General features: G+C 39.4%; 1 protein-coding gene across 4 annotated transcripts in view; it reads right to left on the reverse strand.

The window, feature by feature from the left end:
• LOC145442455 (transmembrane protein 94-like) overlaps positions 1–23,229 on the reverse strand; it is a 33,486-nt gene extending 10,257 nt beyond the window's left edge. Inside the window, exons 1-21 of one of the 4 annotated variants that reach the window (XM_080320369.1) lie at positions 23,096–23,229; positions 21,256–21,359; positions 21,067–21,197; positions 19,770–20,008; positions 19,161–19,252; positions 17,174–17,315; positions 16,832–17,113; positions 15,650–15,829; positions 15,009–15,111; positions 14,039–14,133; positions 13,855–13,935; positions 11,957–12,124; positions 11,305–11,386; positions 11,160–11,245; positions 10,442–10,604; positions 9,249–9,486; positions 8,423–8,597; positions 7,949–8,126; positions 6,348–6,457; positions 3,546–3,645; positions 682–790 (exon numbers count right to left, since the gene is read on the reverse strand). In XM_080320369.1, coding sequence (XP_080176495.1) covers positions 682–790; positions 3,546–3,645; positions 6,348–6,457; positions 7,949–8,126; positions 8,423–8,597; positions 9,249–9,486; positions 10,442–10,604; positions 11,160–11,245; positions 11,305–11,386; positions 11,957–12,124; positions 13,855–13,935; positions 14,039–14,133; positions 15,009–15,111; positions 15,650–15,829; positions 16,832–17,113; positions 17,174–17,315; positions 19,161–19,252; positions 19,770–20,008; positions 21,067–21,197; positions 21,256–21,359; positions 23,096–23,197 — 2,960 coding nt within the window. In that variant the 5' untranslated portion in view covers positions 23,198–23,229. Of the gene's footprint in view, positions 1–681; positions 791–3,545; positions 3,646–6,347; positions 6,458–7,948; positions 8,127–8,422; positions 8,598–9,248; positions 9,487–10,441; positions 10,605–11,159; positions 11,246–11,301; positions 11,390–11,956; positions 12,125–13,854; positions 13,936–14,038; positions 14,134–15,008; positions 15,112–15,649; positions 15,830–16,831; positions 17,114–17,173; positions 17,316–19,160; positions 19,253–19,769; positions 20,009–21,066; positions 21,198–21,255; positions 21,360–23,095 lie in introns of all 4 variants that reach the window. The other 3 variants (XM_080320368.1, XM_080320367.1, XM_080320366.1) reach the window with 3 other exon arrangements.
• Between the last annotated feature and the right edge of the window lie 203 nt (positions 23,230–23,432).

Here is a 23,432-nt window from a genome sequence, read left to right on the forward strand (position 1 = left end):
TTTAGTGACACTGAATTGCGCAAAGAGCGAAAAGAAATTGAAAAATGTTGGAAAAAGTTTCAGAAAGATACGCTATGATTTAGGTTCATTTGCAAAATAATTTTGGGCACTTTTCAAGCTCGACCCCTCTCCAATTGGGTGGTTTTGGGTGCCCCAGTTACGGTCCCACAAAATGAATGAATTGAAAACGAAAGATCGCGCAAACTGCGCTGTTTAGCGCTGTTCAGTTCGTACCTGTTCTGTACTTGTTGCTCGTCAAATAACACGTCTTGAACTTTAAGTCAAATCGAACATGTTTCAAGCCCTAATGATACCTCACGAACTTCTGAATTATTTTAAAATTTGGTGTTTTATTTATTCTATCAATGGACAAGCCTTCAACTTTACATCTTGAAATTGAAGTATAAAATTCTAATATACCTCGCAGACCGGCAGGAATGTCGTCGCAGACCGGCGGTTGAGAACCACTGCCCTAGAGCGTCTTACAGGAATGTATGCAACTAAACAAAGAAATTTGGAGTTGCAAACAAGTCGATCGGTGCTTGTCAAAAAACTAATTTAATAATGATGGTCATTGGTCCTTCATTCACTGAAGATATTGTTATTCATTCATCCATTCATTCATCCTTTCCAAGACAAGGAAGTCGTGAATGTTGAAAAAAGTAAGAACAATACGTCTACCTGACATCTGCAACAGGAAAGACGGACGTGTTTCTGATGCAATCTGAGCTCCCAATGCAACACACAACTTCACCATACTTTTTCATAATTTTTATCATTTCACCAGCACCTAAACGATAAAAATATCGGAAATATAAATGCAGCAAATACCAAATTCAAGAGATTGTTTCAGTGTCAGAGTAAGTAAGACTCCTCAATCCTAAGGCACGGTGACTTCACATGTGTTATAATCTGATTTTATTCTGCTGATACCTCTAATGCAGAGATGGGAAAACTTTTTGCAAATCACGGCCGCATTTCGATTACGTATGTAGCGTACGGCCGCATGCAAGGGCATAGCCGTAATGAACTAACAGGATGCCAATACCTATGCTAAACTGTCCGTGTCCATTTCCGGTGAACTTCGGACTAATCTACTTTCTATATCGGCCTATGATACGCACCAAAATCGCGAGAGGTAATGTTAAGAATAGTTACTGAGACTGGGTGTGTTCGCGCGAAATGCGAAACTTTTTCAGATTCACGATGGATTCCGTCATTAATGGTAGCAGTATCACATATCACTATCAAATATTTAACCTTTCTCAACCTATGTGATCAGATTCACCGGTACAGTTGACAGAGGGAATGCTTTCGGAAATTTAGGGCAAGTTATGTAAATGATAAGGCATCTTCGGGGGGGCCTCTTGTTATTAGTCACTTTGTTGCATGCTGTTATTTCTTGACCCCATCAGGATTGTCGGAACAGTGGAAATATATTGGAATCGCCCAAATGTACCAGAAACAAATTTCTTTGCAAAGGGCCCTACTATATTAAAATCAAAAAATGAAGTCGTATTGAATCGCGCCGAGCGTGAAGAAAATTTCAAGATTATATAAAATCTCTCAAAAATTTGCCTGTCGACGATGGTTTCCTTCACAATAAAGAGGTCATGCTTTAGACGTTTTTGTGAAGCAGCTGCTTTTGTTCATCATGTATTATTTCGTAGCTCAACATACCCTGAATCAAACCTAAACCATTATCTGTCAATCTACATACAATGCGCTTTCAGAATCGCCGCCGGTAGCAGACTCCTTGATCACCTAATCAACAAGCTGCTGTTGTCGTGGTCCTTGAAGCATAGCTGATTAGCCAATCAAGAGCCGTGGTTTCATGATTACTAGTCTTCTCGCCGCTCTATGGTCGGTGGCGCGCCCATTCCTCGGCAGCTACTTTCAAACGCTTTGCACCAAATCTTAACAACCTTCCGGTGAGCTTATTTTAGGCCCAGTGTCGTTTTTTTATCAATAATCTATAGAATAAGACATTACAACGGAGGATTTGTAAGATTTTCTAAATTTTGGGACAACCCTAATGTATATACTCGACACATCGCGCTACCATAAGATTACTAGCGAGGCCGACTGTGCAGTCAATTAGTGAGCTCGCAATCTCCTGCAGCATATTCGCCAACACGCGCGCCGACAATCTGGAGATTTCAATCACTCTGCCTCGAGAACAAACGAATACGCATCTTTGGCGACAGCTAATAAACTAATATTACAGGGATTATTTTCCCAAATGGAAAGTCTATTCTGAACTCTATTCGTTAGTGACTCTGATTTCAAAGAAGTCAGAAGTTTCGATATCAAGAGCCTGCCAGACGTTCCGTTTAAGTATTAGCGTTGATCAATCACGCCGCTGTCTATTCAAGGTCATGAATTCCATCCATGTTCAACGTCTGAGCCAGTCTGACATCACAATCATAGAAGACGCGATAGTTCCAGACGGCGCATCAGATATCATATTCCTACACAGCAGGAGATTACAATTGCCACATTTCGCGGTAGTAGAAATTGACATCTCTAGTATCGAGGTCTCGGTCTTGTTGCCTCTTCTAAATACTCGGGTTCGATCAATGAATACGGGCGCATAGCCGAGTTGTTATGGAGTCTGTGCTATATTGGCATCGATTTCAGGTGGTTCAAACGTTCCTCATCTTTTTCAAGTCAAACCTTGACATGCATCTTTAGATGGTTATGTTCAAGTATTAGCGGAAATCAAGTACCGGTACGCATGTACGGTACGCACTCGTCGCACATGTTTGCGGACATTCGATGTCAATGTTCAATCACAATTGAGAGATAGGAGCCAAAGCATGCTAGGCCAGAGACGCGATAGTTAGGCTAGTGTACCAGCCCTATTGCAGACACAATTGTGTAGGCCGACGATGGTATCGTGCGCAGGCCAGCGATGATGCGCACCGGGCCTATTGCAGGTGTGATTCTTCAAGCCAGCGGAACTAGGCTTGATGGAGACGCGATAAATCAGGCCAGCGACGATTGCAGAGCGTGCGGTAATCAATGACCTAATTTTGCAATCATCTCAGCGGGAGATCGAGTCACGTTACATTGTGCACAAACGATTCTTGCTAATTGGAAACACGCTTCTCGCTAATTGGCTGTTGCCGAGCCCAACACTGATAAAATACGACTAACTGAATTGCAACTGAATATTAGCACCAGAAAGGGCGTTTCAAAAGGTCGGGGTTTTGCTATCTCGCCTGAATGTGTTGCTGCCGTTTTGCTCATGTGTTCAGCAGCACTACGAAATACATTGCTTATTTCTAAATCGATCAATTCACCAGCCAGTCAGTTACAGACCTAACCAAATTCTGGGTGTGCCGCCGGCATACCTAGCATACCTGAGTTCAGCGCCTATGACCACTACTACTACTACTACTACTACTACTACTACTACTACTAAAATAGAGTTATTCCCTTAAAAATTCATAATTAGCGAGAATGTCAAACATATCCACATACTGACTAACAGGGTCCAGTAGATACTGTTTATCTCCTGAAAAAGCACATTATTTACTTACTTTCTGGAGAACAGTCTGTGAAAAGAGGGACCAATAACGGTACATTGTCAAAGTTTTCAATGTGTGGGACAATATTTTCAATCCCTCTTGGTAATTTCGCCTGAAAAAGATCATAAAATCAAAATTGATCAAATTTTTTTGCCAGTATGCCACTTTTACAGTTATATCAAATTCTAGAGAAAGTGTTTGCTATCCGACATCCTTCCAGATTTGACAAACTGACTTGCTTTTTGCTGCAAGCTATCAAATCCAAGACCATAAAATGCGTTTCTTGCTAGGCATACAAACCCCCTTATATCATGCCCGAGTAAATTATTTCATTTGAAAATATCTATTATTTACATCAAATTATCTTTTTGTAATGAATGAACATTGGGAAATGCTGTCCATTCTAATATGATTCCAATTCATTTGGAGTCTTATCTATTATTGGATATAGGCTATCATACTCGAATCCTTGCCTGGAGAGATTTGCCGCCATATGATATCTAATTTGAAAGACAAATTGTAGTCAATACTGTTATTAAGCTAATTCCTACACACCTAGGTACTTTTGTTGAGATACCTAAATACCATGTCAATAGAAATGGAGATATAAGGAAAGTGTCACTGACATTCAACACTATCTTTTTTCATCACAATTAGCGAACATGACTGTACTCCAACAAGTTGAAAATCATTGGGTTTGTCATGCCTGACTTGGTAAGACTGAAATTATAAACTCAGCAGAGCTGAGCCAGTGTTGCCAATTTAGCAATTTTCGCGCTAGATCTAGCGATTTTTCATCCGGTTTAGCGCCAAAAAATATGGATCTAGCGCCTAGCGATAAATCTAGCGATTTTCGAAAAAGTATTTAGCGATTATTTAGCGCTTTTTTTCCGAAAATAACCAATAAAGATCAGTTCTGGCTGACATAACATCAAGTTGTGCAACATTTCTCGCTACATGAAAATACATTTGGACGATTTCTCATGGTTTAGTGACTTTGGGTAGTAGATACGCAACTCCTGGCGGTTACGCATGGACAAACAGTGTCTCTTCTTGCTGAGTAGCATAATTGGCAGTTCTACATCTGCCGACCTGAGCGCTGAAATGTAATATAATTGGCAATGATCGAAAGATAGTTGCCGCAGTGATTTCGAAAATACAAAATGAAATCTTGCACGACAATGGAGCCACGTACCCCGAAACTGCCCTCAAAGTTTGAAAACCGGCATTGCTCCAACAATGGCACCGCCGCAACACAATGAACATAACAACGACCAATTTCGTCCAGCGATTGTTCTGATCAATGCCGATTTTCAGACTTTGGGGCTGTTTTGAGGTCGTTCCATTGTCTTGAGAAGAATTTAATTCGTATTTTCGGAATCAGTGTGACACTAGCTTTCGTTTAACACCAGATTAATTACATTTCATACCCCGGTTTGGTCCTCGGATTATTTTCTTAATGTCTCTACTTATAGTGGCTGGCAAACCCGGTTCAAGTCGTGTTGTGTCGGGTCAAGTCGCATGTCGTGTACGAACACGTGTGACAAGTCGCATGTCGTGTTCAAGTACTCCAACACAGTTTAAAGAAGTCAAGTGCATTTTCACGGTACATCGCATCACGTATTTATGGACAAATCGAGCAAGGCACGCTTATATAGTGAGCGGTTATGCCTGCAAACCTGGTCAGTGGTCACGTATAGCGATCATTGCGCAAAGCGATCTGCTTTATCGAAATGCACTGCACGTTTTGTTCCACTTAGAGATGACTATTACGTATTATGAACTAGAAATAAGGTAAGTGACTTTGGCCCCAGACGAGTGAAATATAGCTGAGAAGAATGTATTGAAATACTGGTTCAATTTAACACCATCAGCAATTAATGTAGATTTAGCGCTATTTTTTAGCGCTTTTTTCTCAATATTTAGCGACATCTAGCGATTTTTGATACCAGTTTTAGCGATTTTCTTCCATCCGGAGTTGGCAACACTGAGCTGGGCAGGACTATTTTATACACTAGATATAGCTCTTCAACCTGCCACTGGTGCCCGGGCAACGGTATTAGAGAAGATAAAAAAGTGGGGCATTGTGGCCCACTCACGTATAACGAACAATAACTCAGTTATGAACTGCAGAATGCTGCGGTTGGCTTCGTTACAAAGCTTGATACCTCAAGATTAGGTATTGAATGAGTTCTAGTTGATCCCACCAAGACAACTGACCATAAGTAATATATGACTAATACCAATAAACTCCTAATATAATATGCTTGGCAACAGCTGAATACTAAAATCCTTTAATTAGTGGTGATTAGGTGTTGGAGGTGAAAAGTGGTATACCATGGTGGTTTAGTGGTATAGTGGAAAATCTGAAGCTATATTTATCCATTTAGACATGTATTTACCGGTTGGAATCAAGTCTTATTTGAACATGCGGGTCACAAATACACCATTCCATGCCAAAATTCCGTATCTCATAGTTGCGAACGGGGTTACCACCCAACTTGAAAATCAGAAGTGTTGAGTCAACATTGTTTATATAAGAGTCACACTATTTAGGAGTAAAGGTATGTTCCGTATTGGACAAAATGAAGCTACACAATCTACCGAGAATGGCTTTGCGAAATATCGCAATTACTGAGCCTTCAACCAACTCAGTAGGCATAAGTGTCAGTAAATGGGATAGAATAGAATGTAAAAGCTAAGATAAATTTGCATTTCTGAGTTGCTGTAAGCATTACAAAGAACAAACTCGGCATAAACAAGCAAATATATGTATATTGGCTGCAAAATCCACTAATAAGAACTTGCACCTACCCTGTTTGGAACGTTGAACAACGAATCCGTAGTACTAGACTCGCTTTGCGTTCTCGGAGAAGTTCTAGACATTAGGGCTGCCGACGAAATCTTTGCATCTTCGTTACCGTCTGCGAAATAGGTCTATATGTCAAAAAATGTACGTAACAATTACACTGCAGCAAAAAAAACTACAGCAAAGGTGCTCAGTAACGAAGTACGTCTACTTTTTTGCAATTTTGAAGAAGGTTTTGCCGACTTCAACTACTTACTCAAGCTGTTTTTAGGCTTCAACAGTTTTCAAAGCAAACTACTCCCTCTTTACACTTTGGATTTTACAAAGTGCCGTACTAAAAACTACATGAAATAATCCCTGTGTCATGTTACCTGAATATATTTCCAAAAATTCAACCTATTGCAAGTTAGTCATTTAGCGTTACTCGCAAGGATAAATCTTACAATTTTGAAAATAGTCGTCTCCAATTAACTGCTAAAAGGGTTACCCCTCGACTGCATCTACCATTGGAAACTACGTACTTGCGTCATAGTGTCTTACAGTGGTGTAGACACAAGCAAATCTCACGGCTCAGTGTGATTGGGCTACGTCATTCGTTCCATATGACCAAAACAATTTAGACTGGTTTGCCGAGCGCGAAATTCGATAAAATTGGTATCAAACGAGAAGTACCAGGGTAGGTACTGATTACGAAAATGCAATCAACCTCGAATCTTGCATTGTAACAGAGTGTGGCATTGTAAAGCAAAAATGCTGTCTGGAATAAGATTCCGAAGCTCAGCAACAGCGCAAACTAAAAGCGTGTGGGCCATTGTTGAGCAAGCGATTGACCGTTCACTCTCCCTCTGGCTGCTTCGCATTTACTCCGTAGCAACGACATCTTATTCCAGACGGCATTGTTGCACCATAATGCAAAACTCTCTTACAATGCAAAGTTCGTGGCTGATTTCGGGGGTTTCCTGGACCATCAACAGAAAAGAAATTTCTATTTTCGTGATCAGTAAGACGGTAGCTTTCCATTGATACCAACAGGGTTGTAACCAAGTTACAAGGCTCCGAGTCACAAGTCAATCTCTCCTTTATAGTTTTGACTCGAGTCAAGTCGAGTCATTTTCAATTGACCACTGGGCCAAGTCCGAGTCAAGTCAGCAAGCAGAGGGTCGAGTCCGAGTCATGGTATTACGCTGTGTATAGTCCGAACTTCATATTTGAGAATTCTCTCATATACAGGCATAACCCTCCATGCCATCAAACTATCCTTTTGGAATGCTAGCATTCTGGTTGAATTCTGTGATATGACGATAAGGGTGGCGCGAAATTTATCACTACCATAAAGGGGGGCGTGTCTGAAAAAGTTTGAGAACCACTGGCCTAAATAGTACCGTAAATTGGCTTTGGTCAAATTGAAAGAATGACGTAATCCAATCGCAGTGAGCTGTGAGATTTAAATGTGTTCACACTCCACACCACTGTAGGACATTATGTTCAAGTAGTGAGAGCCTCTCAGACTTTCATTTGATACTTCCACCTGAAGAAGCTTTGATATGTCTTGTAAACTGACACTGTGATAAAATAATTGTTGATTTTTATATTAGATCACATGAACCTGTTAGTTTCGACGTATTCTGGCCGGCCGTCTCCGAACTTGTCCTGCTCTTGAAGGAGCCACTTCTGGTCCGGGACTGGCTGGTCTTGGCCTCAATCGACGACTGTTCGTTGGCGGTTGGTGACAATGAAATGTGACAATTCCAACCCGTTTCAAGGCCCATTTTTTCGGCGAATACCTGAAATGGAATGCCGACCAAAAATCCAAAAGTGCTATCATTTCATTACAACGATATTGCACTCGGAACTACATTATTGGTAGTTTGGTAACATACTAGACTTGAATCAAGTCAAAATTTCAGATTTGATACGAAAAAGAATTTCTTTTGCATCATTTGATATTAGTACGGTCTATTTCGTTGCCGCATCAAATCATGTTAAGGACAAAAAGCAGTTCTGATGTCAAAGAGAATGCCAAAAGTTATCTGCTACCACACGTAGCAAACCCCATTGCCACATCAGCTTTTTGACTTACCCGTGATCTGACTTCATTCTCGGCCGAAAAATGGACAAACCTAATGCACGCATGGTCCAACGCATCTACCATGTGGCATACGGCGTACTTGGCTTGGTGCTGCAATGTGCTCATGCCCAGAAATATCAAATTATCGAGAACATCTTCATCACCCAAGTCTTCGTACAGCGACTTTCTAAATCACGAATGCAATGGTTTTACAATTGATTGAAAATTGTAGTTTTTCCAACAATATAGCACACCAGTAGGCCTACGCTACCATAACTTGGTCGTACATTACAATATTTCTCTCACTTCACAGCTATATAATTGTGTGTATCAGTTCTAGGCGGTAAAATTAGTCAGGATTGCTATTCAAGTTGAAATTGAAACTGAAAATGCATGGTCTGTAAAGTACTCAAGTAGTATCGCCTGAGTTACCGGATACATTTCAATCTTAATCGGAAGAGGCTACATTCAAAATTGCAAGATGCATTGCTGTGACATCGTAACATGAATTATGACACTGCTGATAGTGTTAATTACAACAATATAATTCAGTTAATGACTGGGATACAGGGCTATTTTGCTTTATTATCAAGACAATTTCATCAATAAAATCAATAAATAATAGATTTCATACTGGTGATGTCATATTTCGCGATATGATTGTTGATGTACATTGTACAATGTTCTTCTCAACTGTCTACTAGTTTGCGACGATTACCCCGGCTGACAATATGAAGAAACTTAACAATCGTATGTTGAAGTCCTGTACCTCCAAGACTTTAGAAATTTCAATTACAATCAGAACATTGCTACATTATTACACGTATGCAATAGGTACCTTTCGCTCATATTGCTGAGATTCACGAAAGCAATCTTCTTCTTGATCAAGTGGTTGGAAATAACGGGTGAATACGCGAAAGCGATGCATTGGCCAGCGACAGAGCTGCGTTGGTAAAAGTCCAACGCTCTACGTCTGTTCTCCGATGTCATAACGTGTACTTGTTGACCGTCCCAAACTTCTTTGCAATGTTCGATAATCATATCCCCAGTTCCATATACGAGCAGCTGCTTGTCCCCTACCAATGAAGCAGAGGGGTCAAAGCAAGCACTATCAGTTTCAGTTAATTAATATTTTCATCATTTCAAAACACCACAAAACTGCTATACATTGAAAAGATAGGAAGGTGTCGAAACGACTTGGAGTAGTCTTTGAAATCAGACACCCACATTGTCCTAGGCCAGTGGTTCTCTAACTTTTTTAGACACGCCCTCATTTTGATAGTGAAAAATTTCCCGCCACCCTTATTGTGATATCACAAAATATTAAAAAGAGAAATCAGAATGCTAGCAATCCCAACTGATAGTTTGATGGCATTAAAGGTTATGGCTGTTGTAAATTCGGACAATATACAAAGTAGAAGGTAAATTGCATGGAACGTGGAAATTTTTTCTGTTAACCGCTGCTTCGCGCCATCCTTCAGATGCTTCCACGCCCCCATGTTTGAGAACTACTGGCCTAGGCGAAGTACACACTGAACCAGAAGTAAAGCAGATAATATAAAAGGCAAGCGACAAAATTAGCAACTAATGTCACTACACATTGGTGCACTTTTCCAAGTTGAAGTCAAACAGAATCTTGTAGGAACAGAACGTCAGTATACAATTGAATACATCCATATTGAAACAGACCCGGATATTTTCACCTGACACTCGTCAGGTGAAATTGTCAGCAACTAGTTCAGAATGGAAAAGAACATTGCACATCAACAACCGTATCACCAAATATGACTTGAATATTGCTGATAGTGACATATTTGGCAATACGATTGTTAATATACAACGCTCTTTTCAATTCTCAATTAGTGGCTGACGATTGCCTCTGACGAACCATAGAAACGAATTTGACATTCATGTGATCAAGGTAGCACTTCAGTCTCAAAATAACAAATTCCCCTACAATGGAATGCTTAATTATAAGCCCCAAAATCAAAGGACGTCAAGTCTAAGAGAACGAAAATGCGTTTAACTAACCAATTAAATCTTCGCAAATAACTCCATGAAAATGAGGCAATGCATGTCGCCACTTATTTCTTCTGCTCATAACACTCATTGGATCTGGAGATTGCGATGAGCAATGCTGTGATATTATTGGCGGTGATTTGCACATTAGCTTCCGATAAGCTGTGAATATTTTCTGAAAAAAAATAGTAGTTTTGTTGAGTCAACACAAGAACACCAAGAACGCCAACACATGACTCGAGTCAATATTTGTATTCACGTGACATGTATTCGAGTCATTGCGCATCACTCGGACCAAGTCATGACTCGAGACTAGGACGACTGAGGCAGACATTTTATTGTAACTTCGAAGAATAGTAAAATCACAATATGATTGGTATTTCGTCTATAAGTCCTGAAATCCTGATACTTGGAAAATAGGCCAGAAACTGTTCCCAAGACTAAGCAAAATTACTATATTATGAATGCGAGCCATTCTATATCACTCGAGCGGAGTGGCAGAGTGGAAAAAAGTGGGTTGAACTGGATTGAACTGAAATTTGAACAGTGGATATAATGACTTGGACTTGACTCGCTGGTGAGCTGAAAATGACTCGACTTGACTTGAGTCAAAACGCTGGTGAGCTGAAAATGAATTGACTTGACTTGAGTCAAAACGATAAAAGTGAGATTGACTTGTGACTCGGAACCCTGTGACTTGGTTACAGACCTGCAGCGCACCATTACTTACCTGTGTGGAATATGCCCTTTTAACCGATTGAGAAATCCCGATAATCTCTGCTAAGTCGCACAGTCCTTTCCTGGCCATCCGCATTCCTACGCAATTAATGGTACCGGTAGATGAATTATCGCAATTGCAGGTCCCATACTACTACCTGTGGGTAAGCAGTTAGCATCGGTGGCGACAAAATGAAGGATTTCTTCATTGGCACTTTTGTCGTGATCTTCATCTTGTTCCTGCTGAATAAATCTCCCATAAAAGCTACTTAGTTGAACTTTCCATATCCTCCATACTCTTATGATATCATAAGATATCATAACACCTAAATACTCGATCAGGAAGCCACAAACATTTAGAGCTACAGTCTGGGGGCCTATGAATCAGAAAATTTTTGAGAACCACTGATCCAAACTATATGGAAACAGTGACTTCTGACTTTACTAGTAGCGTAAAACTTTGCTATATTGGCTTTTATTTGAATCTGGATTTCGCAGTTAACGTATGTAGGCTACGTAATCACGGTAGGCCTACATAAATAAACAGACACAGTTTATACAGCCTCTGGTTTTAGTCTACACATTAAGTTCAAAAGTAGGTTTTATGTTCCAAATTCCAAGAATCGTCAGAATCATGTCACAGGCCGTACAATGCCCAGGGCTGTAACAGAGTATTTCAAAAAAGTAGAAGTGCTTCGTTATTGACCGACTATGGAAATGAGTACATAAATATTTTCTCGGTGGTCACATTTAGAATACTACAGTGGTCAAACACATGGCTCATGTAACTTTAGAAGAGTATTATCTTACCTGGACCCTATTGAGAAAAGCACTCTCGATAGATCTCACAGATTTGACCGCCTCCAACAGACCAGACTGCTGATCGGACGTGCACGAGCATAGATTCAACAGGATGTTCAGCCCAATTGCTTTTAACGAAGAGTGATGATTTTTCCAATTCACGTCATCAAATCTAACCTGGAAGAGAACAACAATAAGATTTGAGGTTGTCAAACTAGTGAGCATCGATACTAATTGGAATTAGAACAATTACAAATTCTGCTCAATTACAGGTAGAAGCAGCTGTTTCGTAGACATGTCAAAACTATTTCAAATGGAAGTAGTAGAATTGAAACTACTCAAGTTAGTAGTTACCGTAAACCGGGGTAACTTTGGACTTAGGGTAACTTTGGACACTAAGCAGGAAAAGATTTAAATGGTTATTGATGGAAAAGGGTTGCTGCTGGATGTCCAATTCTTTTCCATGTGGCAACAGTACCACAAGTAGTCTCAATAGAAGGTGGATTCATTTCACTACCATATAAACTTGACCCAACATTGATAAATTAATGGCGGGGGTCAATTTCATCAAAATTAATGGCCATTAAACTTCTTACAACCAAACATAGATAGCATGTGATTCATAGATTGAAAACTTGGCAGCAGATACCTCTAAGCAGTCTTAATCCAGGGCAAAAATCTCAGTGGGCTCACCCTTAGATCAATACAAGAAAATGTGATGTCCAAAGTTACCCCGTCAAATTTTATCAGAACGGGGTAACTTTGGACAGTGGAAAATGTGATATTTAGAGCTCTGGAAAGTGGCTGCTTCATTTGTGTCATAGTGTATGGTCAACTATATTCCTTATTACCGGCCTGATGGCTTTTAAAATGGAATGAGAAGGTTAATAAATTAGAGTTTGCCAAAATATGAAAAAATTGGTAGGCAATGAGCTGAGAGATTATAATCGGATGTAGGCTACTTCAAAAACTTATCACATACTCCTAAAGATGCGCCTGCTGAATACGGCATATCGTAAATTATGACAAATATATCCATCAGAGGAGATAGGAAAGGGAAAGTGTATCTTTTAAAGAGCAGTAGTATATTTGAAATCGGTAATAAATCACGTTAACATGTTTAACGTTTGCTGTCGATTGCTGACACTGCCAGTGGGATATCCCTTATCACCATACGTTATTTATAAGTCCTAATTGGCGAAGGCATGAGGGAAAATTGAGATAAGAGATGAATAAAGGCCCATTAGCCTTCATAAACTACCTATATATATTTTTTTTTGGGGGGGGGGATTAGGTAAAAATCATGCAATAGGCCGGACATATACTATTTTGTTTCAGTTTTAGCCACTGCTTTCATCAACTCTTACCAAATAAGCCTCATTTACGAGGTTTCATAAACAATTGAGTGTAAAGGCATACACAAAACTACATAGTCCGAAGTTACCCAACATGCAGTGATAACTTTGGACACGGATAATTTACAAAAATAAGTTACTTATTTATGACCATGAAGATTTTGGATTAGGTAATTCTAATCTATGCTCCATGACCCCTAAAAACACAAAACTTGCCTCCCCTACACCCCAGCATTTCCGAGACACAAAGCGGAATTGTTAGAAATTGTTCAAAGTTACCCCGGTTTACGGTACCAAAATTAGATTCGTTGGAGTGGTCGTATGGTCGTATCTGAGGTGACTACATCAGAAATTGCAAATGCATTTTCGTGACTAACGCAAACGCAGGGTTGTAATGACCCTAGACACAATTTTTGGTGACTCTTGACTCGAGTCAAAACTATAAAAGTGAGATTAACTCGTGACTCGGAACCTTGTGACTAGGTTCCAGCCCTGCTAAATCATACATAAATTCAGTTGCAGCAATAAAACAGAACGTTTCAAGATCCTTACATAGGATGGATCGTAAGAATCCTGCGATAGCGACAGGGTTTCTGGAACTAATCCTTGATCTTCGTGCAGCAATGTTGAGTCCTGTAATGAGAGCAGTGCTCATATCAGCTTTAGCATAGAGTTTACCATGTTTCTATAATGATGTAATATGTATTAAATATATATTATTATATAGAATGTTTACTAGGGTTTCATCCAGCTCCAAATCCGAGACATCCTTCTCCGCCACAGAGTCTTCCAACACTACTGGCATGTGTGCTTCGAAGGCTCCGGTACGTTCTGTACTTGAAAGGATTTATTAAAATCAGATGTGCTCAGAGTCACAGAACATTTGTAGCACTCCTTGGAGTTGGAGAAGCACATACTAGTGGAGACCCCGACTCGGAGTTTGTTAAAATGCTCAGATCGGACTCCGACTCCACGTTCTTTAAAATAGAACCAAATGTCACAAAAAAGTGTTTGTCGTTGCAGTGGCAGTAGTCATCAAATTTTTACGTTTTCAAACCATCAAAAACTTCATATCTTTCTGTGAGTACAGTTTTCATAATTTCTGCGAACCATGCCTGTCTAAAAAATGTGATAGAGGTATAATTTTTCTGAGTAGATTTACACGAATGTCGGAGCAGGAGGTTGGAGTCGCAGTTCTGCCAAGAAAATATTGGGAATGAGAGTCGGTGAAATTAAAAATCCGCGGAGTCGGAGCCAGAGTTGGAGTCGATGGTTGGTTCACTTCCAATTACTAGAAGCGAAGTTATTGGAGTACTAGATTTTCGATTTGAAAAATATAGTATTTACGGCGGCAAATCTACCCACTAATCCACTATACATACTATGATTTGAAATCCTAAATTTTGAACATCAATAACTTCGCTACTAAGGGTTGGAATTGAGCCGTACATTTTTTTTTCAGACAACCTTAACAATTTCATAGGGTGGGTAGCCAGTAAAATTTTAATTAAATAAATCCAAAATTTTGCAATCCAATAACTTCGCGTCTTTGGAATTGAGCTAAGATTGGTGTGCATCGTTTTTTAGGCAACCTATCAATTTTATCAAGTAGCCAGTAAAATTTGAAGAAAAAATTTATTTTTGAACAGACCGACATGACCACCTCTGTGAATGGCACGGGAAAAACATCAATACAAACAGCTTACTTTCCTTGGCATCCAAGCTGCTGGCGTGCTTGAAAAAGAACACCTTTTCGGTAATTGGATTCAGCCACGATAGAATGCCTTCTTTATCTAAGCAGCACAATACCTGAAAATGAACATAAAAGTATAAAAATTTAATATATCCAAATTAGACTAGAATTAGAATTATACACGGTAGCATAAGAGTTTTTCCAGGGTTGTAATGACACAAGTCGCGATTTTTCGGTGACTCGACTTGACCCCAGTTATTTTTCAAATGTGTGAAATGATTCGAGGCTAAGACGACCAAGACAGACATTTCATTGTAACTTGGAAGAATAGTAATGTTACCACTACCACATTATTGGTATTTCGTCTATCAGTCCTGATACTTGGAAAATGCGGCCTGAAACTGTCAATAGTGAGGAAAATTACGACATTGTGAATGCAAGCCATTCTATATCACTAGAGCAGAGTTGCAAAAAGTGGGTTGAACTAGATTGAACTGTGAACTGTAAAGTGAACACCATGACATCTCACAAAGTAGATTAGAGCTATAATTGAAGCATTGAAACATTTCACAGATTTGATTAGAATTAGATAATATGCATTTCACTCTAATTATTTAGGTTTCTAAGACCTAGACCACCGAGTTCAATATTCACCGTTAAGGAGCCCATGGGCAAAAACAGTCCTGCATTCCGATGAAAATGCGTCCCGTCGCTGCCGCACAGTAACTTTCGAAATATATTCCACCAGTTCCACCCTTGGATGTTGTCTGTTCCCATCGCTATGGCTTGCGAGCTCATGGTCAATGTGTTGGGCACAGCAACATACTTTGCATTCTTTAAAAAAATAGATGAATGTTACTGTCACGCAGTCTACTAATGGCACAAGCATGAAAATCATGATGGATTGAAAAATACATTCAAATTGACTCGAACCCAAATATTTTAGGCTGACACTCGTGATGGACTCGTCCGCAACTTGTAGAGTATTCAAAAGAACTTTGTATATCAACAATCGCATCACGAATTATGACATCGAATGGATGAAATTTGGAATAATCAAGGCGAGCAGTCCCATTCTTTCGTGTTTATGTAATATAAATAGAGTATTCAATTGTATACTGAAGTTCTGTACCTCCAGCAGTCAGTTCATAAGAAAAAATCGGTCGGATTGCTAGTTAGCAGTGTTGTAATGACTCGCAATTTTTTGGTGACTCGACTTGACTCGAGTCATTTTTTCAAATGCGTAAAATGACTCGACTCGAGTGAATTTTTGTGTTGACTCGACTTGTGTATGACTCGAACCACTTCATACGACTCGAGACTAGGATGGCCAAGACAGACATTTCATTGTAACTTCGAAGAATGGTAGTTACCACGTTATTGGTATTTCGTCTGCCAGTCCTGATATTTGGAAAATAGGCCCAGAAACTGTTAGGACTGACGAAAATTACAATATTAATAATGCGAGCCATTCTATATCACTTGAGCGGAGGTGAAAAATGTGGATTGGACCGTATTGAGCTGAAAGCTGACTCGGACTCGACCCTCTACTAGCTGCCTTGGACTTGACTCGGTGGTGAATTGAAAATGACTCGATTTGACCCGATTCAAAACTATAAAATCGAGATTGACTTGTGAATCGGAACCTTGTGACTTGGTTACAACCCTGGGGTGGTATTATATTCGGTATGGTAGCATAAAAACAAGGATATTTCAACTTAACATACCTTTCATACTGTTATGACATCATCATGTACTCAACTCGAAGCCTAATACTCGATTTAGTGTCAAATCACTCAGGTATTCAATTTTGCTCAGCCCTAAACATACACCCACCTCAAAATCTCTAGAACGATACACAGCCATCGTTTTTGCTTCTCCGATAGTAACAAGAACAGTGCATAGCATGTGGAAATAAAACGGAAATGAAGGAAAGCATAGAAGAGCAGGTAGCTGAAGAAAGTAGGTGTACCACGACGGAGTATCGTGGTCAATAGTAGGGAATCTGATGGAAATGTTATTAATGAAAACAGTGAAATTCGCAGTAGACTTGTTGCTGTCGTCAGTGCCTCCATGTACGAACATAATTCTGAGGACGCCTACGATACATGACAAAATCTAAACAAAAAATCATTCAACGGAATTGATTTTATGACCAATATGACAATCTGGGCTCACCAACACCGTTGGGATTACAAAATTCAGAAGAAACCGCAAAATATATTCTCTTTGCCTTTCGAAAATTGTCGCTTCCTTGACTTTCTGGGCGTTGACGTAATTCTTGATATCCTCAATAATTGGGGTGCTTGTGACTTGAAATCTGGGATGAAAATTTTGACAGCTAGGAAAAATACAGAAACGCTATATTCAAAGTTGGGACTAACCAAGGCAATGGACTAACCCAGGGGTGGGCAATTATTTTTCCGGGCGGGTCAAATATGAAGCAAAAGATACGTTGGCGGGCCGAGACAAAAGTTAGGAGTATATTCTGCGGCACGCAAGTTTTATTTCGAAATTGAAAGCAGTGAATTACATCGCTATCATATGTTGTGAGGTGGATGTGTTAATATTAGGCTGTAACCCAAGCTATGTGTGGTCTGGTAAAATAGCCTTGCTATTTTACTAGCGATTCTTCCGGCTCCACCCAGTGAATGCATTTCACTGCATCATTTTTCTCAAATTCTTAGAAACGTGCTCTGTGCATATCATAAACTACACACACCTTGACTTCCATAAATAAATATTTAGTACCGTACGCAAAATCTTGGTGTCGGCCTTCAGCCTGCATCTTTCATTTTTGGACATAACATCGTTTATGAGTGAGTATGGCCGCTAATCACATGCACTGATCGAATTATTTCACTAATTAGGATTTGGAAACGTACGACAGTCTAAAGCACAGACGTTGTCAATTCCTAATGTAACAAAGAAGATACGGTATGAAATTGAATATGAAAACAGTGACCTGTAACCTCAATTGTTACAACGTACTGTGCAACAGTCTGTGCTATATACTTATAACGCTGCACTGAAGTATTTTCAAACCAAAATATGAATGTAGGCTAAGATATATCTTTGCGTGCTTGTATATATTTCGTTTCACTTAACACACCATCCCTGTTGTGATATCGTAGTAAGAGTAACCATTATTGACTATGAATAACAGGGTCTATTGTAGTTTAGTATAGTTGGGGTTACCATACCATACGTCCTCCTTTAGGAGGTTTTTGAAAATGTCATCCGAGGACGCCTAAATGTCCTCATTTTTGAGATTTTGTCCTCTTTTTTGAGAATTTTGGTTACAAATAGGACAAAATTCGACTGAGATACAGTAAATGAGCACTCTAGTAACGTTGCGGCGGCTATTTCGGGAGCTGAGCCGCAACGTTGGCCTTTTTTAGTCAACCAACCACAAAGTGGGGAAAAATTACCATTTTTGCAAGATATTCCTATGGTATTCTAAGTTTGAAAATTTTGAAAAAGTGTCCTCCTTTCCCAATTCCAAAATATGGTAACCCTAAGTATCGTGTCCAATTTGTTTTGCAGTAGTGCGGAACATATATTGTTGTTCATGCTGGCCAATTGAAAGACAACAACGGGCGTCTAAGTTTAGCTTTACACTTATAATGTAGTAACAATATCATAGAAATATAGTTGCTAGTATTCAAAAGCGTAGTGATCTAGTCTAGTCTGTAAAATTAAGTCTGAAATCATCAAAATGCCTTTTGGTCTCGCCTACAAAATGAATAACCAATCTTTGTTGATGTCATTTAACTTTCTGACTGAATTTTCTTCAATGATGTGAAGTAGGATTTTCTGCAATGCTATCCATCAAAACGAAATAAGTTTGCGATTGATAATTACATGAGATGCCGTCTATTATTCTACCCGTTGTATAAATTTGACCACCGAATAACACGAAAACAGCATCAGCCTTCCCATTGACTTGATCTTATTAACAGGCATTTCAGTGTACACTATGACGTCGTTTTGTGCTATTTCACAATAAATTGAGTGCAAGCTGTAATTTATTATTTTTGCATCCCGTCATTTTCTTCTTGGCGGTAACGATATGAAAAAGGTTAAGAACCACTGATGTAGACCTATTCCTTTATATAGTGCTAGCAGTGGTGACATAATTCATGAATAAAAACATTTCGATCACCTGCCCACTGGCTGAACTGTTTCGTCCGAATCTGTCATTTGTAGATTGCTTGGGTCGAAAACACTACCTCTATTGATACTCCAGCTTTTATCCTGTGTGTCAAGCAAAACATTGCCATTGAAACCGTAAAAACAGTGATTACATAAATGAATGATGATTTTAATATCCTAATATTGGTCCGTACAAGTGTTAAACCGATTTCATTCAATAATATAGTTTAATGACCATATCAACTATACAAACACACTGAAATCATTCAGGTCTTGAATTTAGTTGATTTAGGATATAAAAGAAATAGATGTAGCCTAAGTAAAGAACAACATGAATAAGTCGACAACCGGCATGTATCTGATCCAGAGCCAGTTTTAGGTGCTGCATTTGGCAGAGTTGGTAGGGCCAGAGTTGTAACCAAGTCACAAGGTTCCGAGTCACAAGTCAATCTCACTTTTGTAGTTTCGACTAAATTCAAGTTGAGTGATTTTCTATTAAAAATCAAGTCACGTCCGAGTCAGGGCGCAAAGGATTGAGCCATTACAGCCCCCGACTCTTTCTCACTCTCATTTATGAGGATATACCAGAAGAAGTGCAGAGTAAAACCGACCATCTCACCTCTGCTAAAATGGCACTTGCGGGTGCGGATTGTCCCGGGTAGAGTAAAATCTGGTCGCCAGCTACAAGCAACGATGTCGGAATATACCTGACAACTTCCCCACCATCCTCTGACTTTATCACTTTGGATACGCTATGAGAGGGACTTCTCAATAGCGCCGCAGTATCGCAAGTTTTCAGCAATTTTTCGAAACTGTTCAAGGCGAGACAGTCACGGTTAAAGGAACTCTCCTGCACATCTGAAAGAAATGGAGACAGATTGCAAATAGGATGTTTTTCATTCGCATACTTTACCTACAATAATAAGTGAGGGGTATGGTCGGAGGCGGCGTTTTGACCAAGTTACAAGGTCCCGAGTCGACTCCGAGTCATAGTATTAAGACTTGAGTAGTTCAAGTAATGTTCAAGTCATCTTATTACAACGCTGCTTGTTGATATCGCATTCATAATATGTTAATTTTCCTCATTCTTAATAGTTTCTCGCCGTAAGTTTACGAGCACTGTTGAAGGAAATACCAAAAATGTGGAACTTTGCCATTCTTTGATGTTACAAATACCTGACTCAAGTCTCGAGTCATATGACTTGGTCCAGCCATGCACAACGAATTCAGAATTCCTACCTAAGTGTTGGAGGTTTATCAAGGCACCTCCTCGCCATATTATCCGCGGAAGCGGTGCCTTACAAAAAGCCTAGAAGTGGGCCGTGCTATAAGTCGGCAGTTACGGTCACGGAATAAAAATGAAGAATATCGGCCTGGTGTAAATTACCATAGTAGTCGACAAAGACCATGAATATAAAACAAACAAACAAACAAACTGGATTACAAGTCGGGTCACTACATAAATTGACTTAAGTAGGCTACTAGTCATTTTCATAACCGGTTTTTATGAAAATGACTCGAGAGTCAAGTCATCTCGAGTCAACTACCAACCCTAAATACTATTTTTTCTAAATCCAAAATTTTTTACTCCAATAAATTCGCTTCTACCGGTTAGAATTGAGCCAAATTTGTTATAGATCATTTTTGTAGACAACCTAACAACTCCATGGGATAGCCAGTAAAATTTGAAAAAAATTATATTCATTTTCATTTAATAAATCCAAAACTCTTTCTAATAGCAACAATGTTTCTACAGGTTGGAATTGAGTCAAATTTATTGTGCAGAATTTTTTTTTTTTCAGGCAACCCAAGCATTTTATCAAGCAGCCAGTAGAATTCGAAAAAAAGGGGTGTTTTTAAACAGCCTTACTCACTACCTCTGCGTCATAGCCGGCTAATTAATGATCACATATCACCTGACAAATCAGAAACACAACTTTGCAATCTTGTGATGACCTCCCGCTTTTTCTTACGCGCTTCCAGCAACGCAAATGTCAAGTTGATTATTATGATGAAGAGCAGGAGAATTCCGCAGACTTGGGTGTTTCTGGAAATGATACCGAGTATAATACACGTCGGCGGGGATGATCATAAATTGGACTTACCCGAACGTGGTTGGAGAGGCGATAAGTATGAATGAACACGTGAGACTGAGTATTAGGAATGACCAGAGCAATTTTGGCGAAAGCAAGCACGCACGTTGAAAATCCTAGGAAATATTGAAATGAGCTCACTCTTGGATCTGTGACATTGACCACTCTGTGACCAATAATAATAAAAATATTAATAACAACAATAAAAACAAATACATTTGTCGGGCGGTTAGTAGAAACGTACAGGATCATGATTTTGAATTCTAGCAACTTGACACAACTTGAAATCTAGTCAATGAACTTGAGTCGGGGCTAGGACGGCTAAGAGAGGCATTCCATTGTAACTTCGAAGAATAGTAGTTATCACATGATTGGTATTTTGTCTATCAGACGGGTAGTTGAGAAATACGACCCCCACCCACAGGCTACCGTCCACTAGGCTAGAATCAGGGTTGTAACCAAGTCACAAGCCAATCTTACTTTTATAGTTTTGTTTTGACTCGAGTCAAGTTGAGTCATTTTCAAAACACCATCAAGTGTGAGTCCAAGTTGGTGAGCAGAGGGTCGAGTCCAAGCCATTGTGTTTACTGTTCAGTTTTGAGTTCAAGTCTTGTTCAATCCACTTGCTAAAACCCTCCATGCTCTCAACAGTTTCTGGCCCCATTTTCCAAGTACGGTTGGCCTACTGATAGACGAAATATATACCAATATTTTACCAAGATTGATATCATTCCGCGATATAATGGACGGTCTGTCATTGGCCATCCGAGTCTTGCACAATGACTCGAATCCCGAATAGATTAGAAGTCGACTCAATGCACAAATTGACTTAATCCATTTTCTTGAAGTATGAAAAATGGGACGAGTCAATCAATCAGCACCTTCAACCCTAATATCCCTTTGCCCCAACCCTAATCCGAAAAAAAAAAAATTTATTTTGACGTTAAGAAATTTTAACGTGGTCATGAGAAACATTTATTGCTGATCATGGTGAACATTTTCGATGTCTACCTACTATCCAAGTATATACTTGGACTGGACAACTAGGTAATTCTAAATGTCTAATTTCACTAAATTTGATTGAAATGCCAGTAATCTAATTCTAATATAATTTGAAAAAGCTGAAAATTTTCTAGTTGTACAAGTCTGCTGCATGTAGGTAATGCCAACTAGTCCCGAAACTGCTTTCTACTTTTCAAACTCCAGGGAGTAAAAGCATGGAGATTTGTCTACAAAACTCTTCCAGTAGCAGGGATGTAATGACTCAACTCATGATTTTTAGGTGATTCGACTCGTGATTTTAGGCGACTCGACTTGAGTCATTTTTTCAAATGCTTAAAAAGACTCTACGAGTCAATTTTTGTATTGACTAGACCTGTACTCGAGTCATTGAACATGACTCTAACCCAGCCATATGACTCGAGACAGGGACAGCTAAGACAGACATTTCATTGCAAACTTAAGTTAGGTGTCACACTATTGGTATTCTGACTATCAGTCCCGATACTTGGAAAATAGACTGAGGAAATTTACCTTATCATGAATCTAAATCATTTTATATCACTCGAGCACAGTTGAAAAAATTGGGTTGAACCGGATTGGTCTTAACATAAATGACTCGGACTTCAGTCAAAACACATGAATTGGACTCGAGCGTCTACTAGCTGACTTGACTCGTGGTGAATTTAAAATGACTCGAGACAAAACTATAAAAGTGAGATACACTTGTGACTTGGTTACAACCCTGTCGAGTAGGCATGGAAGTCATCTTTAACCTACCCGCAACAGCTTTTGTGAGTAAGCAACTGAAAGTGGGCAAAATCTACACAAATCCCTAACCATCGATTATTACCTGCAATGTCAGCGGCGAGTCACGATCTTGCAACAAAACCTTCAGTTCTTCCTGAATCTTCCGCAAAGTGTCAGACGTGGACAAACATTGCATTCTACTCATTATCCTCAACACTGTTCCGTCTATGCAACGAATCACAAGTATAACACCATCCTATCCGAAATATACCTATCGCCGGCTGAAACTTCGAGAGAATCGAATGAAAATTCACAACTCTGACAGAACCAAATGAAATATTGTATTGGAACGAAGAGAGCAAAAGCAACACAGCGGCAAAAGAACTCGTAAATAATGAGACAGAAACAGTTACTGGCAGATGGGCTACCTGCTAGGTTAA

The sequence above is a fragment of the Botryllus schlosseri genome, chromosome 7, assembly GCF_051294905.1.
Source record: "Botryllus schlosseri isolate E-star chromosome 7, Bs_hap1, whole genome shotgun sequence".
Lineage (NCBI taxonomy): Eukaryota > Metazoa > Chordata > Ascidiacea > Stolidobranchia > Styelidae > Botryllus > Botryllus schlosseri.